Consider the following 23,748-nt stretch of genomic DNA (forward strand, 5'->3'; position numbering starts at 1 on the left):
CTTCACATGTACAGCCAAATCTGAAAATGCAAAAGATTCTTACTTAAGTATTACTTAATGGTAATGCTTAAACTAGTGTTCTTCTGAAAAAGAGATTTTAAAATATATACTCTAATCCTTCAATAAAAGACAAACATGAAAAGCATTTGGTTCTCACTGGGTATCCTTATTGCAAATCAAGTTACCTTCCTGGAAATTCAGTGTGTATTTGCTAAATGAAAACAAAGCATCTCCTGTAGCTCCACAACTAGAATTTTTAAAAAACAGATGCTGGAGGAGTTACAGTTTTCTTCACAATGTTACTTTATCAGTTATACATCTTGAAGGCTAAAACCAACTATTTAAGGAGAAAAGAGTGTCACAATCTGTGAAGTTAATGTTTGCATTAAAAATACTCATGGAAGAATCTAGCTGTTTGCTTTCCAGATGCCACTACTTGGTCTCTCCTATTTTTCAAATAAGAAGAGGCCTTTGCAGAATTATAAATAAAACACTGAAACCTCCATGTGACTTTCCCATATGTAGCTTTTCAACAGCCAAGTGATTTTCCCTGTCCCATCCCCACTGTTTGCATACTAAGGCAATGTTTGCCAAGTTTGAAGTAGACAATTTTTAAGCCAAGTTCGTAAAACGAAGAAGATTTTGTTAATATCCTTTGATCAGAGATAAACTTCCTAAGGAGAGTTAAACTATGGAGAAGAGTAAGAGAAAAAAAGATTTTATGTTTTGCTATTAAATTACTAGCAATGTCACTGTCAGTATAGAATATGAACATGCCAACATCAGCTTCTCTGAGTTGAGAGCCCTACGTGTAACCATCCCACTTCTGCACACGATCTGAGACATAATACTGATCACTCATTGAACAAATAAGCAGATCAAACCTGAAAGGTGGAGGACTTAAGAGAACATCTCAATTTTATTCCCTCTAGGGCTACTGGCAGACGTAGCTAATAGAAGGATTTTCCTGCCTTCTACTTTTCTGGTTGCCCTCATTCCTGCCACAATATCCAAATATCTTAAAGACCAACATCCAAATGGCTCTCTATGCTGTGCATGACATCCAAAAAGCTTGTGCAGGTGACTTAAAACCAGGCTTCCAGTTTTCTGAAGGGTGGGACCCGTGAACAACACAGCAGCTAATTCTGAGCCAAAAGGAGACGGCAGGCAAGGCTGGAGCACATGTACCAGGACAACAAAAAGGACTCCCTGCCAGAGGAAAAAGCAGAGGACAAAGTACAGAGCTGGTTATCACTTGAACAAGTAGGGCAGCCCAACAAGGAATGCAGGAAAGCCACCTCCACAGAACATTAAGATGCCATGTTAGACTGAATGCCCCTTAGCAGAAGTCTGAGACTGATCCTTCCCAGGACACCAAAGTATCTCTTTTCCAGTCTAAGCTGCAGCGCAACATTCATTCCCACTGACCTCACTTTTCCCCTTGGATGAGGAACACACCCAAGGTACTATCTTGATCAATGCAATCACAAAAAGTTGCTCGTTACATGCAACAGTTCAGTAAAGCACATCTGGCAGCATGACAAAAATCTGCACAGGGACACCTTGAAATTCTCATGTTTGATTTGACCTACATCAAATGCTACTAATATCTAAACACTCCTCTGTCACCAGGAGTGCAAGAGCTGTGGTTGTGGGTTGGTGACAACCTGCAGCTTCACTCCATGTGGCCCCCAGTGTGTGTCATGAAAGCCTGGCACCAAGACTTACATGAAGAAACTGCACACACAAAGGGGACGGAAAAGCCTGCTCCACCCTTATTAAAGGTGTTCTGTGGTACTTACAGCCTGAAATCAAGGAGAAAGAGGTTCTGTCTTTGATGCCTGCACTCCTCCTAAGTTTGTTACTTCCCATTGGCAAATATGTTCTTCTGAAATCTATTTAATCTATTTTCAAAAAGACAGATAAAAGGTTTTTTTTAACATTAGACAGGTTTTCTTGTGCAAGACAAATTATAGCCTCTATAATAAACATAACTGGGATTCCAAATAACTAGTCATCCATTCTCAAACTGTACTGGGCTTCATGTCTGGCAAAGTCACTGGTTTCTATTATTTCCTTTTCTATTAGCAGAATAAGAACAGAATTTACTGTATCAGAAACAGAGTAAGTCATTAATGTTTATAGAGAACATCTATTACTTTACATTACACAGAAGATTTGATGTACTTCATTTTTTATACTAGTTCATTATTATTTGTATATGCATTTGAAAACAGCCAGAACTCTTAAAGGCTCACAGGTTGCAGAAGAGGACGTTCTGTGATTTAGGTATTTGCATGTAATAAGGGAAAACAAATACAAAATCATATTGTTTATGAAAATTAGTAATTGCTGATGATGACCATATTTTTATGGTCAATCTTTGGAGAACTGTCAGTAAAAAAGGAGCATCTTCCTTTTACTTACCCATGTCCTATACCAAGTATCTATATTAAAAATAAATTTGAAAAACAAGAAAACTCTCTTTTCTTTTATCCTTCCACAGTATCAAGGAGACTGAAAGCATAATTTACTCTAGTAATTTTCTGTAAAGGAGGATTTCATTGTTAACTATAGTAAGCAAACACCAGATTTAAATTTTCCCTTGCAACTTGCCAATCTTTTAATGACTCAGCTTTAAAAAAAAAGTTTTCTTTCCACTTCAGTAACTTTCCTCTTTTGGTCTCCAGCGAAAAGATGGATGATAATTTAGAAAAATTCCTAGCCATGCATCATTTCTGGCTGATATCAGTTACAAGCCAAAAAGTAATCAGATTTAAAATACTGGCAGAAATAGTTTAGTGGTTGGTATTCCTTTGCTAACGCAGAACTCCAATACTGCCTTTATAAAATCAGCTTCAAAAGAGATGCAGAAACATGTACTCAATGCCTCTGACATACTTGATTGTAACTGAATATTCAAAGTAGGAAGCCATAAATACATTATCAGCAGCCTCTGATATAACCAGCAATATGGTAGGAATAAGTGGTATGAGGATTGAAAATGAACGTGCCAAGAACTTTGACCTTCAGGTGACAGAAGACTCTTTACAGAGTAACCATACATGAAAACATATGTTCCAGACTCACAGGACTGGAACCCTCATAACAAAGTGCCACAGTGATGACTCAAGTTCTACAGTAACTTTTTTTCCATGCCATTAAATATCTAACTTTTCTGTCTCCACATCTCACAACCCTCTGTACTTCAAAATACTGATAAAAGTTACCAGTGATCTCCCATGGCATGAGATGCATGGGAAGCTATGCATAACAGCCTTTGGGGTGGGGAAGTCAGCTCAAATCCTAATTTCTCAACTCAGGAGCACAAAGAAAAGAACACTTGTACCAGCTTTCACATGTCTCTTCTTCACATCTTGATGTCTCTGCTAACAGATTCTAATAACCAGGACACCATAATTCATACTTCAGCATCTTCAACTTCTTTCCTGAAGGACTCCAGCTATTGATTCCTGATAATGTTGCCAAGTTGGTCCCTGAAACAAGCCACAGAGCGCTCAGGAAACATTCAGGAAAAGGTTGGAAGAAGGAGGCGGTTGCAGGCAGATCCCAGCACACGAGAGGTCAGCCCCTGACAGCAGGGATTAGCAAGGCTTTCCATATCCCAACACATCTCAAAGAAACTGCAAGGATTTCCCAACTTCAGAGTAACAACCTGACAAAGAGGAACCATGAAGCTGCAAAGGCCTGTGTGGCTGAACTGAACCCTTGAAGTTCTCTGCAGTCTGGGCAAGGTACAGTCCAGTGGGTTATCACAAGTACCAGATGTTACTCTGCACTGAAGTCCACACTTCTTGACCAGAAACCTGAATTTAGAGGTCAGATTTAGCACTGCAGCTTTGTACAAGGATTCTGACATGAATGCGAGAAGCAACAAACAATAGAGAAAGAAATTAAAAAAAGAAAAAAAACCCAGCCAACCAATCCACCAACCATCATTCTTTAGAAGAGCAGCTGCCTGGAAGAATTTCAGAAATACTTCTTTCAAAAGTGTTTCAGTTGCCATTCAAAATACTCTCCCATTGCATTTTCAATTTCAAAATCTCTTTGCCTTCAAAGTCTGTATCCTCCTATATTTTATTCAAAAGCTCTTGCAATTAAAAAGTCATAGAAAAGCATACCAAAAAATACTAGACTTGACTAAATGCATCTATTTCTCTGCAACCTTCATTCCTTCTAAACCTCCACATGTGCTGTCAAACACATACAGATTCACAAGTCAAACAGGATTTTCTGCTATAGAAAGAACTGCTTATACTGTTTATTTTCCATTTGAACCATAGTTTTGAATAGCAGATGCTCCAATTTTAGTTTAAGCAAGTAAACATAAATCTTGATGAAAGGCATTAGGGGTATAAAAATCCCCATTACCTCTATGGGCTAGATTTGAACTGGTGACCTAATGATGTGACACTCAGTAGTTCTTCAACTGTGATCACAGAGATTTGCATCAGCAAATACATCCCAGGAGATGATACTTCCTTGGGAAGAAATGAAATCTTCAGAATTAAGAGTCTATATTTGTAGAACTTTTTACATGCAAGAAAATACAAATAACAGTCATTGATTCCTATGGGTTTCTAGAAGACCCTGGTATTACAATCACACAACACATGAACTTGTACCAAAAGCCAGTACTTGCAAAACTCTGCACTCACTACTAGACAGGAGTAAAGACAGCAAGTCCCAATAGTCTCTGTCATGGCTGTAGAAATTTACTAAAAACAAAGACATATTTTGTATGAAAATGCACAAATAAATCCACTTTGAGACAACTTACTAGGAACTAAGGTTTTCACATTCTGTTCAGCTGCATCATGTAAATCTGTACATCTGCAGAACCCGACATCATAACATCTACCCTACCAGAACTATCCAGGCTATTTGCAATCCAGGAGCCTTGCATCAATATCCTGGTGCTATGGCAGTGCAGGTAAGTGCAGGTCCCAGAGAGGCAAAAACATGCTTCTCACCTGGTTTCAAAGAGGCATCAACTGAAGGCAGCTACCAACTTCCTCTTGAAGAGAAGTGTTCTCTGATATTTTATTTGGTTGTAAAAATTTCACAATGGTACATGTGCCAGCAAGGCAGATAGAGCCAAAAGCACAATTAACAATTCCCAGGAGAGAGCAAATGCTGTTTAACATTTTTCAAAAAGTACTGCATATGTGCAGGTGCTCCATTTCACTGGAGAACCTGCAAAGCCATCTCCCCATCAATAGCAATATCTTTAATCTCCCTGATGAAAAATAATACTCCCATGAACAGCCATCAGCCCCTCTCCCCACCACGTATACAAACTCAGCCACAAGTATGACCAATCCTACAAAAAGGCTCTTGAGAAGAAGCATCTGTACAAACAGTGATGTGCCTGCTGGGGGATCAAAGTCCTTTGCTTGGGTTTGGTTTGGAACTACAGATGTGTTCAGCTGCTCTACACTCCTTCAGCCACCCCAAAAATACCAGACAAAACTGTTAGGCCATCCACATGAAGACAGTCAAGTTCTCCAGTTGGCATCCAAGAGGCGTGCAATTAAGGACTTGCCAAGAAAAGGTATTTATCATAGATTATTTTTACAATATCACACATAGCATTAAAATAGCTTCAAGAAAGGAAAGAAAAATGTAATATAAATTACAAAGGCAGGTGATGAATCTTGCAAAAGCATTCAAAAAGATCACAGTAAAAGCCTGTAAGGGTGAGCATAAACATGCTTCTGATTAACCCTTCTACAGCTTCAAAAAGATACCATTTCTGTTGCTCCCAAGCACATCTGCCAGAGCTTACCAAGGAAAGCATGAGCAAGCAGCTTCAAAGGCAGGATGACGTACCTATGGCAGTAAACCCTAATCCTTGCTGGGGAAACCACGCAACTGAATTTAGTCAGAAAACGGGATTAGAAATTCTAAAACAAAACAAGGCATTGAAGGAATTAGCAGTCATCCCAAAATAATGTTGAAAATATTGAGCAACATTCAAATAACAACTTTTGTCAGGGCTGATAAAGAAGAAAGTAAAACTAACATCTTGCACAGGAAACCTTTAGCGGATGAGGATAGGAACAGGATATCTGTGTCAGCCCAAAACCTTACACACTGGATGGTGGCTTGGCAAACAGCAGAGGTGTTAGAGAGCACCACAGCCACCACCCCTAGAAATTCAAGTGCATGGACCCCTAGCAAAAGATTTCTGTGATTTGACCATAGGAAACATGGCACTGAGGGAAGCAGACTTTGCTTTGATAATAAAGCTCATGCGCAGGGGCAAGGAGAGTCTGTGGGGCGATTTGGGAAGCAGAGCATTATTCTTTCCACAGTTCATAATGCCATTCAAACTCATATATACAAGAATGTTGCAACTGCTCAAGTGATCATCTCTACTAGCGTCATACACATGGCAGAAACACAGAGGTCAGGATTTCTGAGGCACTTCCCCAAGGAGACAGTTAATGTGACTTTCTGAAGTTCCCCAAGTTTCTTGCACTGGAGCTTCCTGGACAACAGTGTCACATATTTTCCAATGTCCAGATCCAACCCAAATTACATGTTTACACAACCCACAGGAAATTCAGGTTTTGATCAATGTGTGTTTTCATTTTTGAACAAGAGCTGATTTTCTAACTTAAGACAATCTTTCTAAAAGTAAACCATGTCTGCACATAGGGTCAGGGTGCCTGGAAAGATCCTAGTTTAAGTGAGCTTCCCATGCCTTCTCACTGACAAGCAAGCTTCATTAGCAAGTACCAAGTATTAAAGTCCTGATGGCTTCAACAGATAAAATAGAGAACACAAAGACTTGCATCAGGAGAAGAAAGACAGTGTAATAAAGTAGACAAGTAAGGAGATAAAAATGATACATTGAGAAAAAAAAGCAGACTATCATGATCTAAGCGCTGATTAAAACTGCTCCAAATCAATATTGAACGAATGTGACCATAAGGCACAAGTCCAGTCTAGCAAGAGAGCATATTTCCCCTTTGATCATTCTCTGGTGTCAATGGAAACCCACTGGGGCTTGAAGAGATACCAAGTCATTGAGAGATGACTATCTAATTTAGCACACAGAAGGTGAATGAAAGTAAATTCGAGTTTCCACCCCACATCCTCAGGTCCAGGACTATCACTTGCATTTAATGAAGTCAGAGTACTCAGATTTCAGTCACCTCCCTCTTCTTTTTCCCTTCGCAGTCAACAGTTTCCTCTTTCTTAGATATCAGGCTCTTCTTTCCTTTAGAAAGGCCTCCACTCTTCCCTCTCTCCAAAGTGAAAACAGGACAAGACAGATACCCAGGTACCACAGCTTACATGCAGCTAGTTCTTCATCCCAAGCAGTACAGCACAGGGCTGTCCAAATTCAGGACAAGAGCAGAATGACTGTGTTACCTTCCATTTACGACTGACACTGCCATGTGAGTCTTTTTTCCCTTGCAGCTCACAGATCCCAGTGGAGTCCTGCAGGAGAGTGACCTTGCAGCAACAACCAGCTGTACAATACTAGGAACAATTGGAAACCAAGTAGCTCCTAAACCAAAAGTTGTGGTAGCTTTGAGTAGAGGAGTTTGGAAACTGCTTATCTAGAGTCTCTGCAGGGAAAGCAAAAAGACATTTAAGGACCATTCTTCAGAGTCCCTCTGAAACGTCAAAGGTAACAAGACCTGCACATGAACCCAGGAGAACTGTGTGAAAATTCAGCTTCCACCACTACAGTATCCCAATCAACTAGCAGAGCCTCTTTGCTATACATTGATAAAAAAATAAAAGAAAGAGAAGATAGGACATCTCACACTCTGCTTAGTCTCTTGAAAGATGAAAGCAAAGAGGGGATTTTTTAAAGTACTTTCTTAGACGTTTTGGAGGAAAAGAACAACTCCTAGTTTTCCTTCCATATTTAGGCTGAGACGTTTTCAGTATTTCCACTGTTGCGAAACGGAACACAGAAGAAAACAAATCTTCTTTGACTACACAGAAGTGCCAACCAGAAAATAAGCCACAAAAGCTTGTATAAATACATGCACATCCCAAAAACCAGATGCACCTATCAAAGCATTGTTTAAAGTTTGTCTGAGTTGAGAGCGTAACTGAACTCTCTGTACTTGTTGCTAAGAACAATTTTACTCAAAATAATAACCAGGATTCAAACCAAGTAAGAAATAATGAACTTGGGTTTAATTGGTTTGCGAGAAACCCAATTTGCAAGTGCTATCCTTAGCCAGCTATTGAATATGACTGAGCCCAGAAGGCACTGTGATGAGTGGCTTAAGTGGAGGCACCCTACACCCACCAACATTCCTGCTGAATGAATGTGAAATCGGCAAGAATTGCTTTTATTTATCTTACTAAAAGCATTTCTTGGAAGGGCTGGAAAAATTTATTTCAGATGGATTTTTCAGCTGAGAACAAAGTTGTATTTATTATAATTATGCACTCTCCAGTGTGGCCTGCCTTGCTGAGAAAGAACATTAAATTCAGCTGTGCACAAACTCATGGAAGTGACCTTTTTGATTGAAAATGCTGCAGCAAGAGGCTTGTGGAGCATTCTCACTAAATAACCTACTGTCTGCAACTTGCAGATTAGTGCTCAGACCACTGATTTTAGCTGCTACTTACAAAGGCACAAGTCCACATGAGGTCAATCAGCTGAGAATAAATCGTGTGTGCTGCAGAATACAATACAGAGAACTGTACTTGGTCTCCAGTCCAGTATGGATTTATGAACTTTTATTAACCATCATGTAGAAGCATAACATTGCAAGGCACTTTAAAGAGGTCGTTTCTGCAGGACACCCAGTGTTCCCTTTACATAAGAGGGTTGTTTAGAACAAACTGAACAAGCTCTCACTTTAACCAGAGCAACAAATGCAAAAATGAACACCCACCACCCACAAAGAAATAGCCTGCTGCCTCTTTGAGGAAGGAAAGGATTATCTGAAAGATTTCTGCTTCATGGAAAGCCCAGACACTTGGGGAGTAGACAAGTTAGCACTAAAGAACTAGGAAGTTAAACTAGAATGCTCATTTCATTACCAAATGAAAGGTGAAATGTAAAATAGCAAGAGTGCAAGACACGCTTCTTTGAAAATTAAGGATGTCATTTCAGTGTGCACATATAAAATATCCTCCTTAGACACATCGGATGACCTCTTTGCAGAAAGGTTGGGTATCTCATCCTGTAAAGAACTTAATACAGATGTCTGAGCCTTCCCAGCAGCTGGGCAGTCAAATTCCTGGTGCCAAAGAAAGCAAGGCAAGCTTTCCCGATGACGTCCAGGACATCTCATGGGCAATTGGAAGTCATTCCTCTGTCGGCCTGGCCCAAGAGCATCCCACAATGATCAGGATCTGCTGGCAACCTGCTCAGGTTCCTTCTCCCTTTCATTTCCAAGGTATTCATGGCAGGCTCTCATGGTTCATGGCCACCTGAATATTTTGACATGCAGTTCAAAAGCCTAGAAAAGAGACTACCCTGTACTACGCATCCAGAAGCCAAAATGCAGCTGTAAAAACAGTCTGCACTGCCAGTTTGGGTTCTGCACTCCTTTCTCAGATTCTGCATTTGCATTTCAGCCAGTTTAAGCATCTCCCGCTGCACTGCTCACTGAACCTGCTGCTTTGGTTCCAAATCTGCATTTCTGTGTGCTGTTGTCTCCAAGGGGAAATAAGATACAAGAAATTTCATGTTTTGACTTTGCTACAGAACCAATTAACTCAGCTGCAAAGAAGGAAAAGCTTTCACTTGAACTGTTTTCCATGCAGTAAATAGAGCACATGCAATTCATGATGGGCATTAAAGCTCAATCCTCATGTGTCTTCACATGTTGATTATTTACAGTAATTCTTTCCAGAAAAACAGAACAACAGTCTCCACTCAAGTACAGAAGAAGCCAAGAACAATAAAACTGTATCTTGACAATTAGGTAAAGTTTGACCACAGTACTTGAGGGCATTAAAAACCTTTGGACCAAAACATTGCAGAAGAAAAGCAAGTGTTTCTTAGTTAACAATTAATAATTTAGACCTGAAAACTTTCACCCAGACATCCAGCTGAAGAAGAAAATTACACAGTATTTATACATCCAGTATCACACAATCCCCTGGTATTTTGATACAAAAAATAGAGTTTATAGTACATTTGCAATTTTAATGTCCCCATTGTAGATGAGAAATGTGAAATTACTTTCTTAATATCATGTGGTAAGCCAGCATCACAACTGCAGAGTTCTTGCAAAACTACTTGCACGTCAAAGGGAGTATATTGGGGTTTTAAAAAGTATTTCAAACAATATTTAAAAATTCACCCTAAAAAAACCCAAACCAAACAACAGCTGAACCCAAAAAATCTACTTTCCCCCCATTGTTTACCTTTGCACTAATCTTTTGGGTTAAGTAAATAGCAAGACACTTCACCCTGGAGAGCTCTCATGATTCAAGCATATGCAAGATGCCTGCTGCCAGGATAGGGAAAATGCTGACCAACACAGAAGCAGTGCAAGACTTGTAAATGAACCGGCTATTAGGCTGAACCAGATAAAAGAAGTATGTTTAAAGACCAGATCTTTAATCAGAGACACTAGTTAAAATCATAAGCAAGTTTTACCTTGCACCCTGTCCTGAAGCAAAGTGCCTTCAGAAGGACTGCTGGCAGGCAGTGCCTGTGCAAGAGAAGAGCCACTGATAATAAGAGCTCTCAGATCAAGAATACAAATAAACAAAATCTAGGGTCATTCATTTCAGAGTCTGTCCCAGCTTGTGAAGTGCCACTAGAATTTAAGGCTTCCAGAAAAAATTATAATTTTCTGTGTAATGATAAAGGCTACATCAACAGCAGCAGTCTACAGATTACACTCATGCAAGGTATGCAGTTTCGCACACACAAATACACCCTCCATTTGTTTGGTTCCAAAAGATCAAGATGCAAGGGGCCCACACCACCCAGCCAGGTCACTGTAAACATCTTGTCTAGTGCTGCTTTCCTCCCCTGAAAAGCTCTACATTTTCCAGCCAAAGCCAAACTGTTCACTGGCTTGCATACACAGATTTTGTCCTGTTTTATTAAGACATACTGAATGTATTTAATCCTTTGGTTGCACTTTTAAAATCTTTTAGAGTAGGATTACAGCAAGAAGAGTTTTGGTTATATACTATTAGATAACATAACACAGACAAGAAACCATTACTGTCACACTTTGTGTTCCCCAAAGTTTATCTGCTCTGTTAAAGACTGTGAAAAAAGATTAGTCTGTGCCTCATCCACACCAGGAATACAGCAAGCTCTTACATTTCATACCAGCAAAGGTGAAACAAGGCAACAACAGATTTGTCTGGTTCTTAAACTAAAGTTTTCCTGGCATAATGCTTCTCAAAAATATATATATAATGCTGAAAATAAGGGAGGACTGCTTCTCCAGCTAGAGAAAGCAGACTACAAGTTTTAGAACAGAAAACAGTTGCTCCAGACCGCCTGAATTCATCTTTGGCAGGATGATCTTTGGACTTTGCAGACAAATGATGGGCCTAAGAGCACAAAATAGGTCTGAGGAGAAAAATCTCCCAACTCTTGTTTTGACAGCCTAACCACTGGTTTAGTATTATCACAGACTCTGGAAAGTAGAGATAGAGAGAGCAGAAGAGCAAGAAACTCAGTAAAAACAATAAGCCACAAACATGAGAGTGATATTAATAACCAAGTATGTGAGATGCAAAAATTCCTGGTGAGATTAGTAGGAAAAAGGAGACAAACAATGAGACAAAAAGAAAACAATACAGCTAGGAAAAAAGCAGAGGAAAATAAGAGCTCTTATTTTTGACACAGCGATTTAAGATAGGCTCTGTTGGAGTCCAAGTGCTAAGTGTCAGTAAATGGAGACAATCAGCAATGACAGATGTCTGCGAGTCTGTTTTATCTAAGCTGCAGATCACAGGAGGTTGGAGAGTCAAATGCAAGCTGTTTGTGAAGTTTGCATCTTCTAAAAAGACAGAAGTCAAAACTACAAGGTAATTTGAAGACAACACAAAACAGGCATAACCCTCCTCCTCTTCAGCATTCACTGTTTGAAAAGCAGTCTGCAAACAACAAATGAGGCAACGACTATGAAAAGGAGGAATTCATCACACAGGAGACCCAGACATGAGTCATGACTTTCACATGCATTCAGGTAGTTACATGCATTCCAAGCAGAGTAAAGGTCTTTCAGATCCTATCTGAAGAAAATTCTTTCCTTCCCCCAAGAAAAGAGGCAAGTTTGGTAATTTTACAGTTACAATTGATACACAGGATGTGATGAAGTCAGCCCAGGATGAAGTCAGCCTAGTGTTGTGGCCTTGAAGACTCTGCCTTCTTCAAAGGTTTTGTTCAGTGTTTACAATACCCCTGTACTATGCCCACCACCTCCTTCAGGCCTTCCCTTACCTCCTGGCTCATTCTGATCTCAGCCCCCATTAAACCCTTTCATTTCACACCAGTCACTCCCAATTCTTGCTTGGCTCAGCTCTAAAAGGTGCTTTTACCAACTGCTAGCTCTGTGGGACAGTTTTTCTGCCCACCACCAGTAGAATGGCTGTCACAGAGGATATTTTATGCAACAGGATGGCCTGATATTCTGCTGGAGACAGAAGACATGCAGTTCCCGTGGGTTCCTGTTGGCAGTCATCCACCACCTGGGATTTAAAGAGGATCCCAAACAGAGAAAGAGGTTTTTTTAAAAAACAAGCAACTCCTGAGACAGTATAAACAAATTAAAAGCTTATTATAAAGAGTGAGGAATACAGAACTTAGCAAGGAAGATGACTTCTGCATATTTTGCACTCTTTCTGTATCAGGCCTCTGGTGTGGCTGCCACAGTTACACCATTGTTTGACTGGAAGCATTATCTGAGACTGTCTTGATTATGAGTTCTAATTCCACAATAAGTTAAAAAAAAAAAAAAAAAAAGAGTGTCTTGTACAGTACTTGACCTGGTGGTCACATCTACATGCTGGACACAGAGAAAAGAGTGAATCAATTCTGCTCACTAAAAAGCCTTTGCACTGTCTGCAGGAGTCATTAATAGTCAAATGTCTTCCCTGCTTCCAAAGGAACACTTGACACCTTTTACACAGGAAAAGCTCAGGATGGCTGGTGAGATTCCTGGCAAAACACATTCTCCATAGCTGTTTCTACAGTTTATCAACCTTTTCAACTTCAATTTGCTCTTCAGCTAGTGGGAGACAAAATGAAAAATAAAAGTAGCTCTGTAACCACTGGAGCTAACCTCCCATAAGTGTTTTTCACGAGGCTGACTGACTTAGCAGGTTCACAAACTGTGAGCACCAACAGAGGCTCTGGTAAGAGGTAGGGCATGTATCACATCCGCCAACCCAACTCACAAATTGCCCAGTGTTAATAAGCTCACTAGAGTAGCATCTCACTAATGATTCCCTCTTTGTTTTTTTAAGATGTCTCTATGCCTATCTTTTCAGGAATTCTGTTGAAATGTTATGCATCTTCCTATCAAATTTCATTCAAGTTGGTCAGTAGCTTCAAAATGGATGGGGAGATGGACACTGATAACTACATAAAGCTCACCTTCTCCTGTGAATTATCTTCTTTCATTAACAAAATCCATTTTCCTGCTCAAGTCACTCTCTCTCCCTCTCCAGGACATTTAGCAAATGTCAGTATCTTGACAAGCTCCCTCAGCCTGAAGTAGAGCCAAGAGAGGGTTAGTTTCTGCTTTTCCCATGTTCCTTCCCAGATCTCAAAAATAAATCCCCACAAGCAACAAAACAAACAAAAAAACCCAAACCAAAACACAAGAAAACCCCAAACCCAAACAAAACCAAACCCCGTGGACCTTCGCTGGAATTGCCTCTGAAATTTTTATTACTGCCTTACCCACACCAAAACTAGAGATGAAATAAAACACATCACCATTGGAAGTAACAAACTTCTACCTCATAGTAATGGAGAAGATTAAAGAGGAAAAACAGGAGAATCCACTTCTTTATTGCTAGCAAATCTTTCCTTCCTTGAGGTTTACTCTTTCCTCTGCTAGCCCTAGAGACGGCAGTCAGGAACACAAGGTCTTGATCCTCTAAGAGAAAAGGGAAGGTCCCTTTTGTCTCTTACTCCCTAAACCTAGCACCTGCAACTGGTCAGGCCTGGTAGCTGCTTGCCATACCCACCTATACCTCTACAACCCATTGTCAGCAAGATGCCATTTAAAATGCTGCTGGCCAAAGCTCTGTCCCCTCGGGATCTGCACTGAGGATCTCCTCTCAGTCACTTCCTCATAAGCTCCCTGTGCACTGTCAGTGTTTGGATTTGGTTTATAATATGCCAGTATAAAAGTGCTTGGGAAGAAGGAACTGTCAGAAAACTGCATTTGAATCTCCTACACAACCCAGTTCTCACACCATTTTTTTCTCTGGCCAGTTTGGACCAACCTCTAGTGATGCCAGGTGGATGGATACTGGCTCAGCAGAGAAGGCTTGCAAACAAGCAACACCACAAGCTGCCTCCACACAAAATACAGTCTCTCCCTTCTATTTGCAATGTTGTTCAGGGCACAGCATGCCAGGGAGCATTAGCATTAAATGGTTTGTCCTGCTACATCAGTCTGCCACCACCACCTACCTCAGTTTGTACCTAGCAAGCCGCTACATGTGAACTGCTCTGCTGCAGTTCCAAAAGCCACTGCACAGACCACAGCCATCATCTAAAAATAATACTGGTGATCCCACTGATAATCTCATCATTAGAGAAGAATCAAGCTTTTTTTTGTCCAACAGATAAACTGCAGGTCTCTGCAGTACCTTGAGCTTTGCAGTCAAACAGTATCTGCTGCTGAAACCATGGAAAAAGCTTCATTTATGACTGCCACACCAACACACTTCTTTTAACAGGCAAGGTAGGGGCATGCAATTCCTGCTTGGCAAGCCTGTCCTCTCCAGCCAGCTGTTATTTCAGGCATGTTTGTTATGTGCACTCTTCACAGGCCCGGCCACACAATCACCTGTCAGAGCTCCACTGCCACAGCGCCCAGGTGTTGGCATCTCAAAATGTCTTGTCTTTGCTGTGGGCTTTCTAATCACACAGGACAGCAGGGGGAATGAGGGATCCAACTCCCCTGTCAGCATCTCTCAGTGAACTCAAACAATAACATCATCCCTCACCCTGAGCTCTTTTCCTTCTGACTCAGAAGCACAGACCAAAATCTGGCACAATCAGGTTGTCCTGCTATGTGCAATGAGCATCTCTGCCTTGCCATGACTAATGGCCCTTCCAGGGTTGTCACCAGCCCTGCCTCAAAGACAGCTTTTAAGATCTCTGACATGCTGAGTCTTTTCTCCCACACTGCAAAAACAGCAGCACAGCACAGCTTGCCTGCTTGTCTTGGATTCATGAACCCGCTGAAACAAATGCAAGACAGGACTGTGTAAGAGCCATGAAGTGATTGGTTATATGCATTAATAAGCTCAGAAGATTCCTATACAGCTAACCAGAAAGGGCAAATTCTTACCCTTAAAGCAGGGCAGCTCAGAGCAGAGGAATATCCCCAAATCTGGTACCAGGTACATGTCAGGAGACAGAACAAAAGGCCACGTGCAGCTCGGCATTACTGAAACTGCTGGACATGCCTGACCAGGCATAGGCACAGCCACAACCACAGGGCACATCAGTGACAGCACTGCATGGAGAAGTAGGCCACAGGATCATTAGCCCAACAATAGCTTTTTGCCACAAGCAAATGTCAGTCCAATCCTCCCAATGTGACTTAAAGGGAAAAAAAAAAGGCAAAAAGAAAAGGCGGGCAATTTGCATTTACTAAATATATTGCCCATTACCTCTGAGGATGGCCATATGGAGGATCATAAAGAAACACAAACTATTATCAACATTAGTGCCTTTCTAATACCACAGAAAGATGAAGGTGAACATCAACATAACACCAAGTTAATACAGGCTGACAGAGACATATAAAAGAGCTGAGTTTCCATTTCTGCCAGCAGAAAAGCAGCTGTTGAAGATGCTTAGAGGAGCAGCACTTCCGGGAATCAAAGTGAGGGTTCAGTGAGTGTTTTAGCCAGGTCTGAAGAACTGCTATTGAAATGTGGCCAAACACTGAATGTATCCATCCTCTACTTCCCTAAAGGGCCGATGGCAGATCACCACTTTGGAAAGGGTCCCCACTGCAGAGCAGCACCTCATACAGCAGAGCCAGTGCTCAGGGACACTCAGTACTGGGTGCTCCCACTAACCAGATGTGGCTGACCTGGCCCAACAGGCTGGGAGAACAGAAAAACCCCCAACCGTAGCAAAAAATCTCTGGCAGATGAAACCTTCCAAGTTCCCTTCTGGCACACCACAACTCTGCAACAGCTGCCCAAGTTCATTCTTAAAGAGGTGTTGTTTCTTTTTTTTTTTAAGCTAATATTTGCAGGAATATTTGGTAGGGAAATTCTCAGAATACAATAACAGGTCCCAGTCACAGAGATGCCTTGACTTCAAGGAAGAAATCTTCCGCTCTCCTCTGCAGGGTTCACTGGACATTTTCAGACCAGGCTTTCCATCTGCTGCCCAGCTGAAGAGATGCAAGTTGAAAGTCTTACAGCATTTTGTGCAATTATGAGTGCAACTCTCAAACAAAATTTAATCAGCAGGAAAGCTTGCTAGACAGATGAGACACTGGAGTTCACAGTGGTATAATCATCACAGAAAAAGCAGAACTCAACCCAGCCTGCAGTTATTTAGAGGTTCCTGATCTAAGCAAGTACACCACGTACTCTGATCTCTGCTGCCTCCTGCCAAAACTGTAGATATTAGCAAGCCTAAAAAACAAGAGTCACAAAGATATGGCAGGCAAAATACATCCTCTGGTTACACAAGCAGCTCTCCTCCTGAAGGAACCTGATGCATTTCAGGAGACACAGAGGTGCAGTTGTAACTAATGACCTTTACCTCAACCAAAAACGTTGTTTTAAACTAACAGATGAGGAGCCTGTTACATGAGAATTGAGACTTTGCCGTTCAGTTCACAGACTACCTGGAGTGATGTTCTGAAAGGGTGTGAATCCAGCCAAAGCCTTGGATGAAGTGAGGCAACTCCACATTGGTGCAATCAGAGCTGTGGTCACAGCCTTGGACAGAAACTCTGTGTTACAGAGGTGTTAGCCACAGTGACAGTCACACTGAGTTACTTCTTAAAGCAAAGATCTGCCCTCTTTGTCACATATGATGAATCATGCCTCAAGTCACACTACTTCAAACAAACTCTTTAATTTGGGATGAAATCAGTCTTTAAGAAGAATATGCTTCTGCCCAATTTGGCTCAAAACCACCTTATTAGAGAACGATGGATTCCACAGACTTGTCACATAGTTAACATTCACTTAAATCTCTTGTTTTTAAAGAAAACAACAGTGGAGAAAACTATGTGATAATTAAGCTGCAGGCATGGGAAGCAGACATAGTTGAGACGGTCAAATAACCTTTATTCTGCCCTGTGGAGACAAACTACTATAGAAAATGATTAATGTTTGAAGTTTTTCATTAGAAATTTTATCCAGTTCATTTGAAATATATTAATTTCTTATTTCCTTCTGCCTCAAACTGAGAGGGAGCACATAGCTGAGGTGTGCTAAGACTCTACTTCTACAGCTGCTAATGAATATGGCTAGATTTCTTCTTCCTGTGATGTTTATCCTGATTTTATTACAATATAATTGGAATACTTCTGCCTGTAATCTACTAATAAATGCTTCCACTCGAATTAACAAAGTTTTATGCTCCAATTACAAGTGAAACCGCAATGAATAGTCATGGACACAGATAAACTTGGACTCGGATAGAAGATAATATAATAGCTTATCATTTTCCCTGTGATCCACCTTAGTTAAAAGAAAGGTCTTTGACGATCCTGGGCAGCCTGGACTTATTTTAACCTGAAAAATCAGACACTCCTGCAGAGCACAGTGTGTTCTCCTGAATGTTTGTTCAGTGCTAGGCAGTGCAGCTCCACCTCCTGAATTATTTAAAGGACATGTTTCTTGCAGCCCAGCCTTAGACCACTGGGTCTGTGGTACAGTTCTTCCAGGCAAGGGGGCACAGACCCCGAGCAAGAAGCTCTCCCTGACAGCAGAAGCAACCAGGACACAGCAAATGTCTGCAAGGTACATAGAAGTACACAGTAGTCACCAGAGGCAGCAAGGGCAACAGCACTCTAGAGAGGACAAGAGACAAATGCTGTCAGGATTTCAGGTAGAAACACAGGAACCTTTGGTGCAGAGATCTTCCAAGTCCAGCACTGCCCTGCTGCAGGTCTTCTCTATGAACTCAATGGCTCTGATGAAATCAGGCTCAGGCAACACCAAAGCAGATGAAGTTTTGTTACAGGCTAATTTCTCAAGATTGTACATTACCACTCTGGTTTTTGAGTGGGCAGCTGTCAATCTCTGCTGTGCAGTGAGATAATACAACCCTTTTGATAGACAGAGTATACATTTAAGATCTAAAAAAAGCTGTGAGAGTTTTATATAGACAAACTAAGGAAAGGAAATGAGTAAAAGATGCATCCCTATCCAAGTGCTCTTAAAGAAAACGTAGGCAGCCAAAGCTGTTCTCCCCCACTGTCATGTATTGTACCACTCAAGACATATTATTTTAGGTTTATTTCTGGTGCACTGACTAGAGAGTATATCCATAAGTCACAAATGCCACTATTCCACATGCAGTCCAGAGGTACAATTGCTTCTATTCTCTCCTCCTTTCCTCTTTCCTTCTTTTCTACTTCCTATTCGTTTGACTAATGTATAAACTGTGTGAAGCAGGGAGCATCTTGCACTGTCTTCAGAGTAGGTATGACATTTTTGTTAGCCTGTATAGGGTTGTAGAGACTCACAGCTACCATACAGATAATCCTACCACCTGACCACTGCTCACAGCTGGGTACCACAACAACCAGAGAGCAAAATGGTTCTGAGATGTGCTTGTTTACGTTTAGTTTATTTACCTCAGCCTGCAGATGAAATGGAGCAAGCACCAGGACTTCCATCTATTAAGGGCAGTTGAGACAATGTGGAAAACACACAGTTCAACACAATCCTGCATCTGGCTCCCTAGGGAAGCAACAGCCAAGCCTTAGCCTCAGCATGACTGAAGGGAATTTGGGATGGCTCTGCTGACAGAAATTACACAGCTTTTAAAGTAGATCTGGTGCTCTCAACACCTTGAAAAGAACAGAATTCAAAAGAGGCATAACATCTGTAATCAGACAAACGCCTCACCTCCTCCTTCTGCAGAAACATTGATAAGTATTTTAGTGGATGCCATCCAGAAGGACACATCCCTGCATCCCTGTGACATTAAGCACAATGCACCCCATGGCACCTATGGCCTACAGTCATCAGCATCTCACTATCTCTGACTTCAAACTGCAATTTGTACTTTATACAGAACACACCGTATCAAACCAGAAGTCATCATATACTATCCATGCTCTCCACGAGGTGAAAAAGATATATTGACTCCATGAACTATTAAGATCCAGGTCGTGCACAGGTTGCTTGGCCAAGTGCAGTCCTCGCTGAGTGTCACTGAACATACACATCAAGGTGTATGTTCATACACCTTGTTCAACATACACTGCTGGACTCAAGACCACCACTGGAGATGTGAACAGTACATATTGCAGCATAGACAGGAAACAGTGAAGAGATAAAAAAGAGCGAGCCAACTTCATTAAAACCCTTTCCAGTCATGACAAAAGTAGTAACTGGGTGGTCAAAGCCTACAAAGACAAGGCCTGGTTCCCTCATCCCAGCTGAAACACGCTCCTTCTTCCCTCCTGCTGCCCACAGGTTTGCACCAAACCTTCTCCACTGTTCCTGCCACGGGCAGACCAGCTCACCTGTCCTGGGCAGCACCACACAAGTCCCACTTTCCTGCTGACCCATGTCTTCTGCCAGCTGCTCCACTGCCACCCTCCAGCTCACTCCAAACCTCCTTCAGCCCTGTACCCTCACAGGTCACCTTGCTCCCTGCCACAACCCCCAAAAGACACCTCACCTCCACCCGCAGGCCCCTGCGCACCTGCCAGCTCCAGCCTCCTGCCCTCACTAGAGGCACCTTCCCCTTGGTGTCCAGTCAAACACCTTTCTTCTTCGTCCTGCAGCCACTCTGCCGCACAAAGCCACTGCAAGCGGCACTGCCACCGGTGCCTGGATCCCCACACCACCTCTCCATCCCCACGGCACACTGGAACTCCCAGACCCAGGGCTCTGCATCTCCTCCAGCTCCACGCAAGTGACGGGGCTCCCCAAACCTTAGGCGGGCCCCCAAAAGCCTCTTCCCCCCGGCACCTCATGCACACCCTGCCAGTCCCGCCGGACCCCCTGCCCCGAGGGCCGGCGCAGCCCCCACACTCACAGCCGCCCCCTTTCCCAGGGGCGCAGCCCCCCAGCAGACACGGCGCGACCCCAGACCCCCCCTGAGCGGCTCCCCCGTACCTGGGCGGGCTCCGCGCCGGCGGGCAGCCCCTCGGGCAGGGCCTGGAGCAGCAGCAGGGCCATGGCGGCGCGGAGCCTCCTCGCCATCCCCCCCACCCCCCGCTCCCGCCTCCCCGGCCCGACTGCGGCCCGGGACGGGAGCCCAGGGGCACCCCGCGCCCGGACCCGCCCTCGGCACTCGTCTATTGGGCAGCCGACGCTGCTTTCGGCTTGCCATTGATTCAGCCCGATGTCGCTTAGGGCAAAACCGGGAGGGGCGGGGTCTGCGAACAGGGAGCGGCCACCTTGAGTGTGGCACAGCGGAGTGGGAGCCTGCGGTCGTGCTCGGGCCGCCATATTGTGAGTGGCGGAACTGGCTGGAGAGGGGTCGCACCGCACACACCCCGCAATGGAACCCTGTGAGCACAACTGGGCCCTGCGAAAGGCGGGTTCACAGGCGTCCACAGCCACATCTCCCCTGTGGCCGTCAGGCACTCATCCTCTATTCAGCAGGTCACTCCTGCTCAGCATGACCCCTGCTCAGCCTCCTGCCCAGTGCACCCGCATTGTCCAAAACCCCACAGCCCGCCCGGCCCTGGGGCACACCGGGCAGTGCGGCATGGAGAGGGTGCTGCGATGGCGGCAGCGGCATGGCACTGGACTCAAGGCATCCAGTGGGGAGCAATGCCTTGGTGCCAGCACCATTGGGAGACGTAAGCAGCATGGAGAAGAGGATCTCCCACTGCAGCTGTGTCCCAGCATGTCCCCACGCAGTGATCTTGCAAACTCCCAGCAGGTGTGGGGACATCAGCGCTCTGCATTGATTCACAGCTCGGGAGAGACAGCTCGAGTTTCTGGGGCAGTGTCACACTGCCGCTCCCAACGTGCCATGCCATATTGGCACGATGAGGTTCATCAGATGCTCAGATAACATGTTGAGAAAGGCCAGGAAAAAAATGATTGATTTAGCAGCTTATCTCCTGCCCTGTCTTTTTTTCTATCCAGATCAGCTCACCCACCTGCTGCTAGTGTGGGCCAGCAGGTGTTCACCCATCACATCTTCACCATGCTTGCTCCTCTTCCTGTGGCAGCCAAATCTCCACTGGCCCTTGGCCAAGCCCTCCCACTGGGACTGCCAATGCTTAAGGGAACTCAGCAACCTCCCCAGCCCCTGCTCAGGCTCTGCTGCAGACCAACGTGACATCTTTGGTGTGGTTGCCATTTGAAGTGAGGTTGTAAACATGCTGGAACACTGACGTTTCCGCCACACACAGTTACTGAAGGAGCTTTATTCCTGTTCCCAGCTAGCCCTGAAATTAGAGGCACAGCAGGGACAAGGCATGGAGTTCACAGGAGCACAGGACAAGCCCAGATCAGGTGTGACTCATTGTTGGAGAGCAATTAACACTTGCTGCTCTTCCCAAGCAGGGATGCATCTGGCTCTGACTCTGCAATGAGGTTTCCTTCCTGTTGCAATGGGAAACAGAGGCCAGGCTGGCCACAGCTTGGCAGCAGCTCCTCTGCTCTCCAGTGAGACCAAGGCAGGCTGTGGACTTACTGTGGTTTTGGGGAGGGCTGGCAGGCACTGGCTGCAGTGACCATGTCCAGAGTGATGTGAGTTGTTGAGACGACTTGAATCCTCAGGGGGAGATTCCAGCTACAACCTAGAAACCGAGAAACCCTGCTGAGCTGAACTGTCAGCTGGCATAAATCCATGTCGATCTGAAGAGGAAATCCACCACTATAAGCCAGGGAGGTGGGAGGGAAGGTCTGTCTTGAGGATGGCTCACCAATTCTACAAGCCCAGAGCAAACCTCTTACTCTGTCCAGAAGCAATAAAGTGCACCATGTCCCACTCCCCAGGGCAGGAGAAGAGCTGATGTGAGATGGCAATAGCACTTCAGGGAGCCTCTGTGCTCCATTCCCCCTCTAGTATGGCTGGGGAAGGAAAAAAGGAGTGGCCAAACAGCTGAGGCTTTGCTGCCATGGTCCCACACTTGGCTTCGTGTGACTGCTGCCCTAGAATCGCTGGCCACAGAGCTCCCTTCCCTGCCAGGACCCATCCAAACTGCTGAGGCAGGAAGGGTGAACAACAAAAACAGGAAAAGGGCAGTTTTGGGGTGCTACAGCACATAATTTTATAAATATGGCATGCCAGAGGCACCTTGGACCCAAAAGACGGTTATAGGTATTTTTCTCAAAGTCCTCATAGCTGTTTCAGGTGTAGGACAAGAGCAGCATGAGCTAAGGAGCTTAAGAAAAGCAGAGAGCAGAGATGTCTCCTTGTGGCTTCTCTCCACTCCCAACAGGAGTGACATCTGTTTCATTCCATGTTCTTATCTATTACTTTAATTGTGCTTTAACAAGAGATCTAATAATGCCCAGGGAACAGATTTACAAGTTTCTGCTCTGTTATTAATTATTTCAGAGCTCTTTTACAGCTTTCTAGCAGTAGCCACACGTGGTTGGAGACATTATCCTTTGCCTGTTGCAGCTTTGGCAGAAGCAAACCTGCTGTGGATGCACCTTGGCACTTCAAGAAGTACCTTTTAGGTTTGGCTGCTCTCTCTGAAGGAGCAGAGTGGGTAATGTATCTCTACTCAGGCATGTGGGTGATGTGAGAATGCTGCTGCCCTAGAGATGTGACATGTATCCCTGGCTGGAGAGAGGAATATGGGTCATCCTCTGGGCCATGGGGCTCTCAGAGCAACCTCGTCATGTGGTTTTGTTGGAAACACGCTTGTCCCACCAAGAGATGTTCATCAGCAGAGTCTGGATACAGCTGATTGAAAGCAGGGCTTTAGTCCAGGGCTTGGGCTCCTTTCTCCCCCAAAGTAGGGTGCAGCACACTCAAGCTGCTCTCCTTTGGGGTGTGAGAGGCCTCATGGCAGACCCAAGATAGCATCATGAAACTCTGCCTGGCCATGAAGATAAACAGCACCCATGGGTGTAGGAAGGGTCACCCAGTGTCATCCTCCCAGGCTCCACAAGAGGATGAGTGTCACTGTGAGCACAGCAATCACCTTTTGTCACTTGCCATGGGACTTTGCAGGCCCAAGAACCTCTTGGGGAAGGTTGCCATTGAATGCCCAAGGGCTTCAGAGCTCATGCCACCCATTACACTCTTCCTCTTCCTGGCCCCTTTGCTCACCCTTACCCTGATTGATGGTGGGTCACAAAGCCCATACCTTTCCCCTTCAATGCAAGCATGAGACCCACGTACCAGCCCAGCCCAGAAAACCAGACACAGAGATCACAACCCACAGC

The 23,748-nt window shown here is 43.8% G+C and overlaps 1 protein-coding gene across 3 annotated transcripts in view; it reads right to left on the reverse strand.

Annotated features, from left to right (window-relative positions):
• The window catches only part of WBP1L (WW domain binding protein 1 like), a 58,383-nt gene extending 37,664 nt beyond the window's left edge, over positions 1-20,719 (reverse strand). Inside the window, exons 1-2 of one of the 3 annotated variants that reach the window (XM_033066666.1) lie at positions 20,503-20,579; positions 13,583-13,697 (exon numbers count right to left, since the gene is read on the reverse strand). In XM_033066666.1, the coding sequence (XP_032922557.1) occupies positions 13,583-13,609 (27 nt within the window). In that variant the 5' untranslated portion in view covers positions 13,610-13,697; positions 20,503-20,579. Of the gene's footprint in view, positions 1-13,582; positions 13,698-20,502 lie in introns of all 3 variants that reach the window. The other 2 variants (XM_033066663.1, XM_033066664.1) reach the window with 2 other exon arrangements.
• Positions 20,720-23,748: the final 3,029 nt, after the last annotated feature.

Source organism: Catharus ustulatus, chromosome 8 (assembly GCF_009819885.2).
Source record: "Catharus ustulatus isolate bCatUst1 chromosome 8, bCatUst1.pri.v2, whole genome shotgun sequence".
In the NCBI taxonomy this organism is placed as follows: domain Eukaryota; kingdom Metazoa; phylum Chordata; class Aves; order Passeriformes; family Turdidae; genus Catharus; species Catharus ustulatus.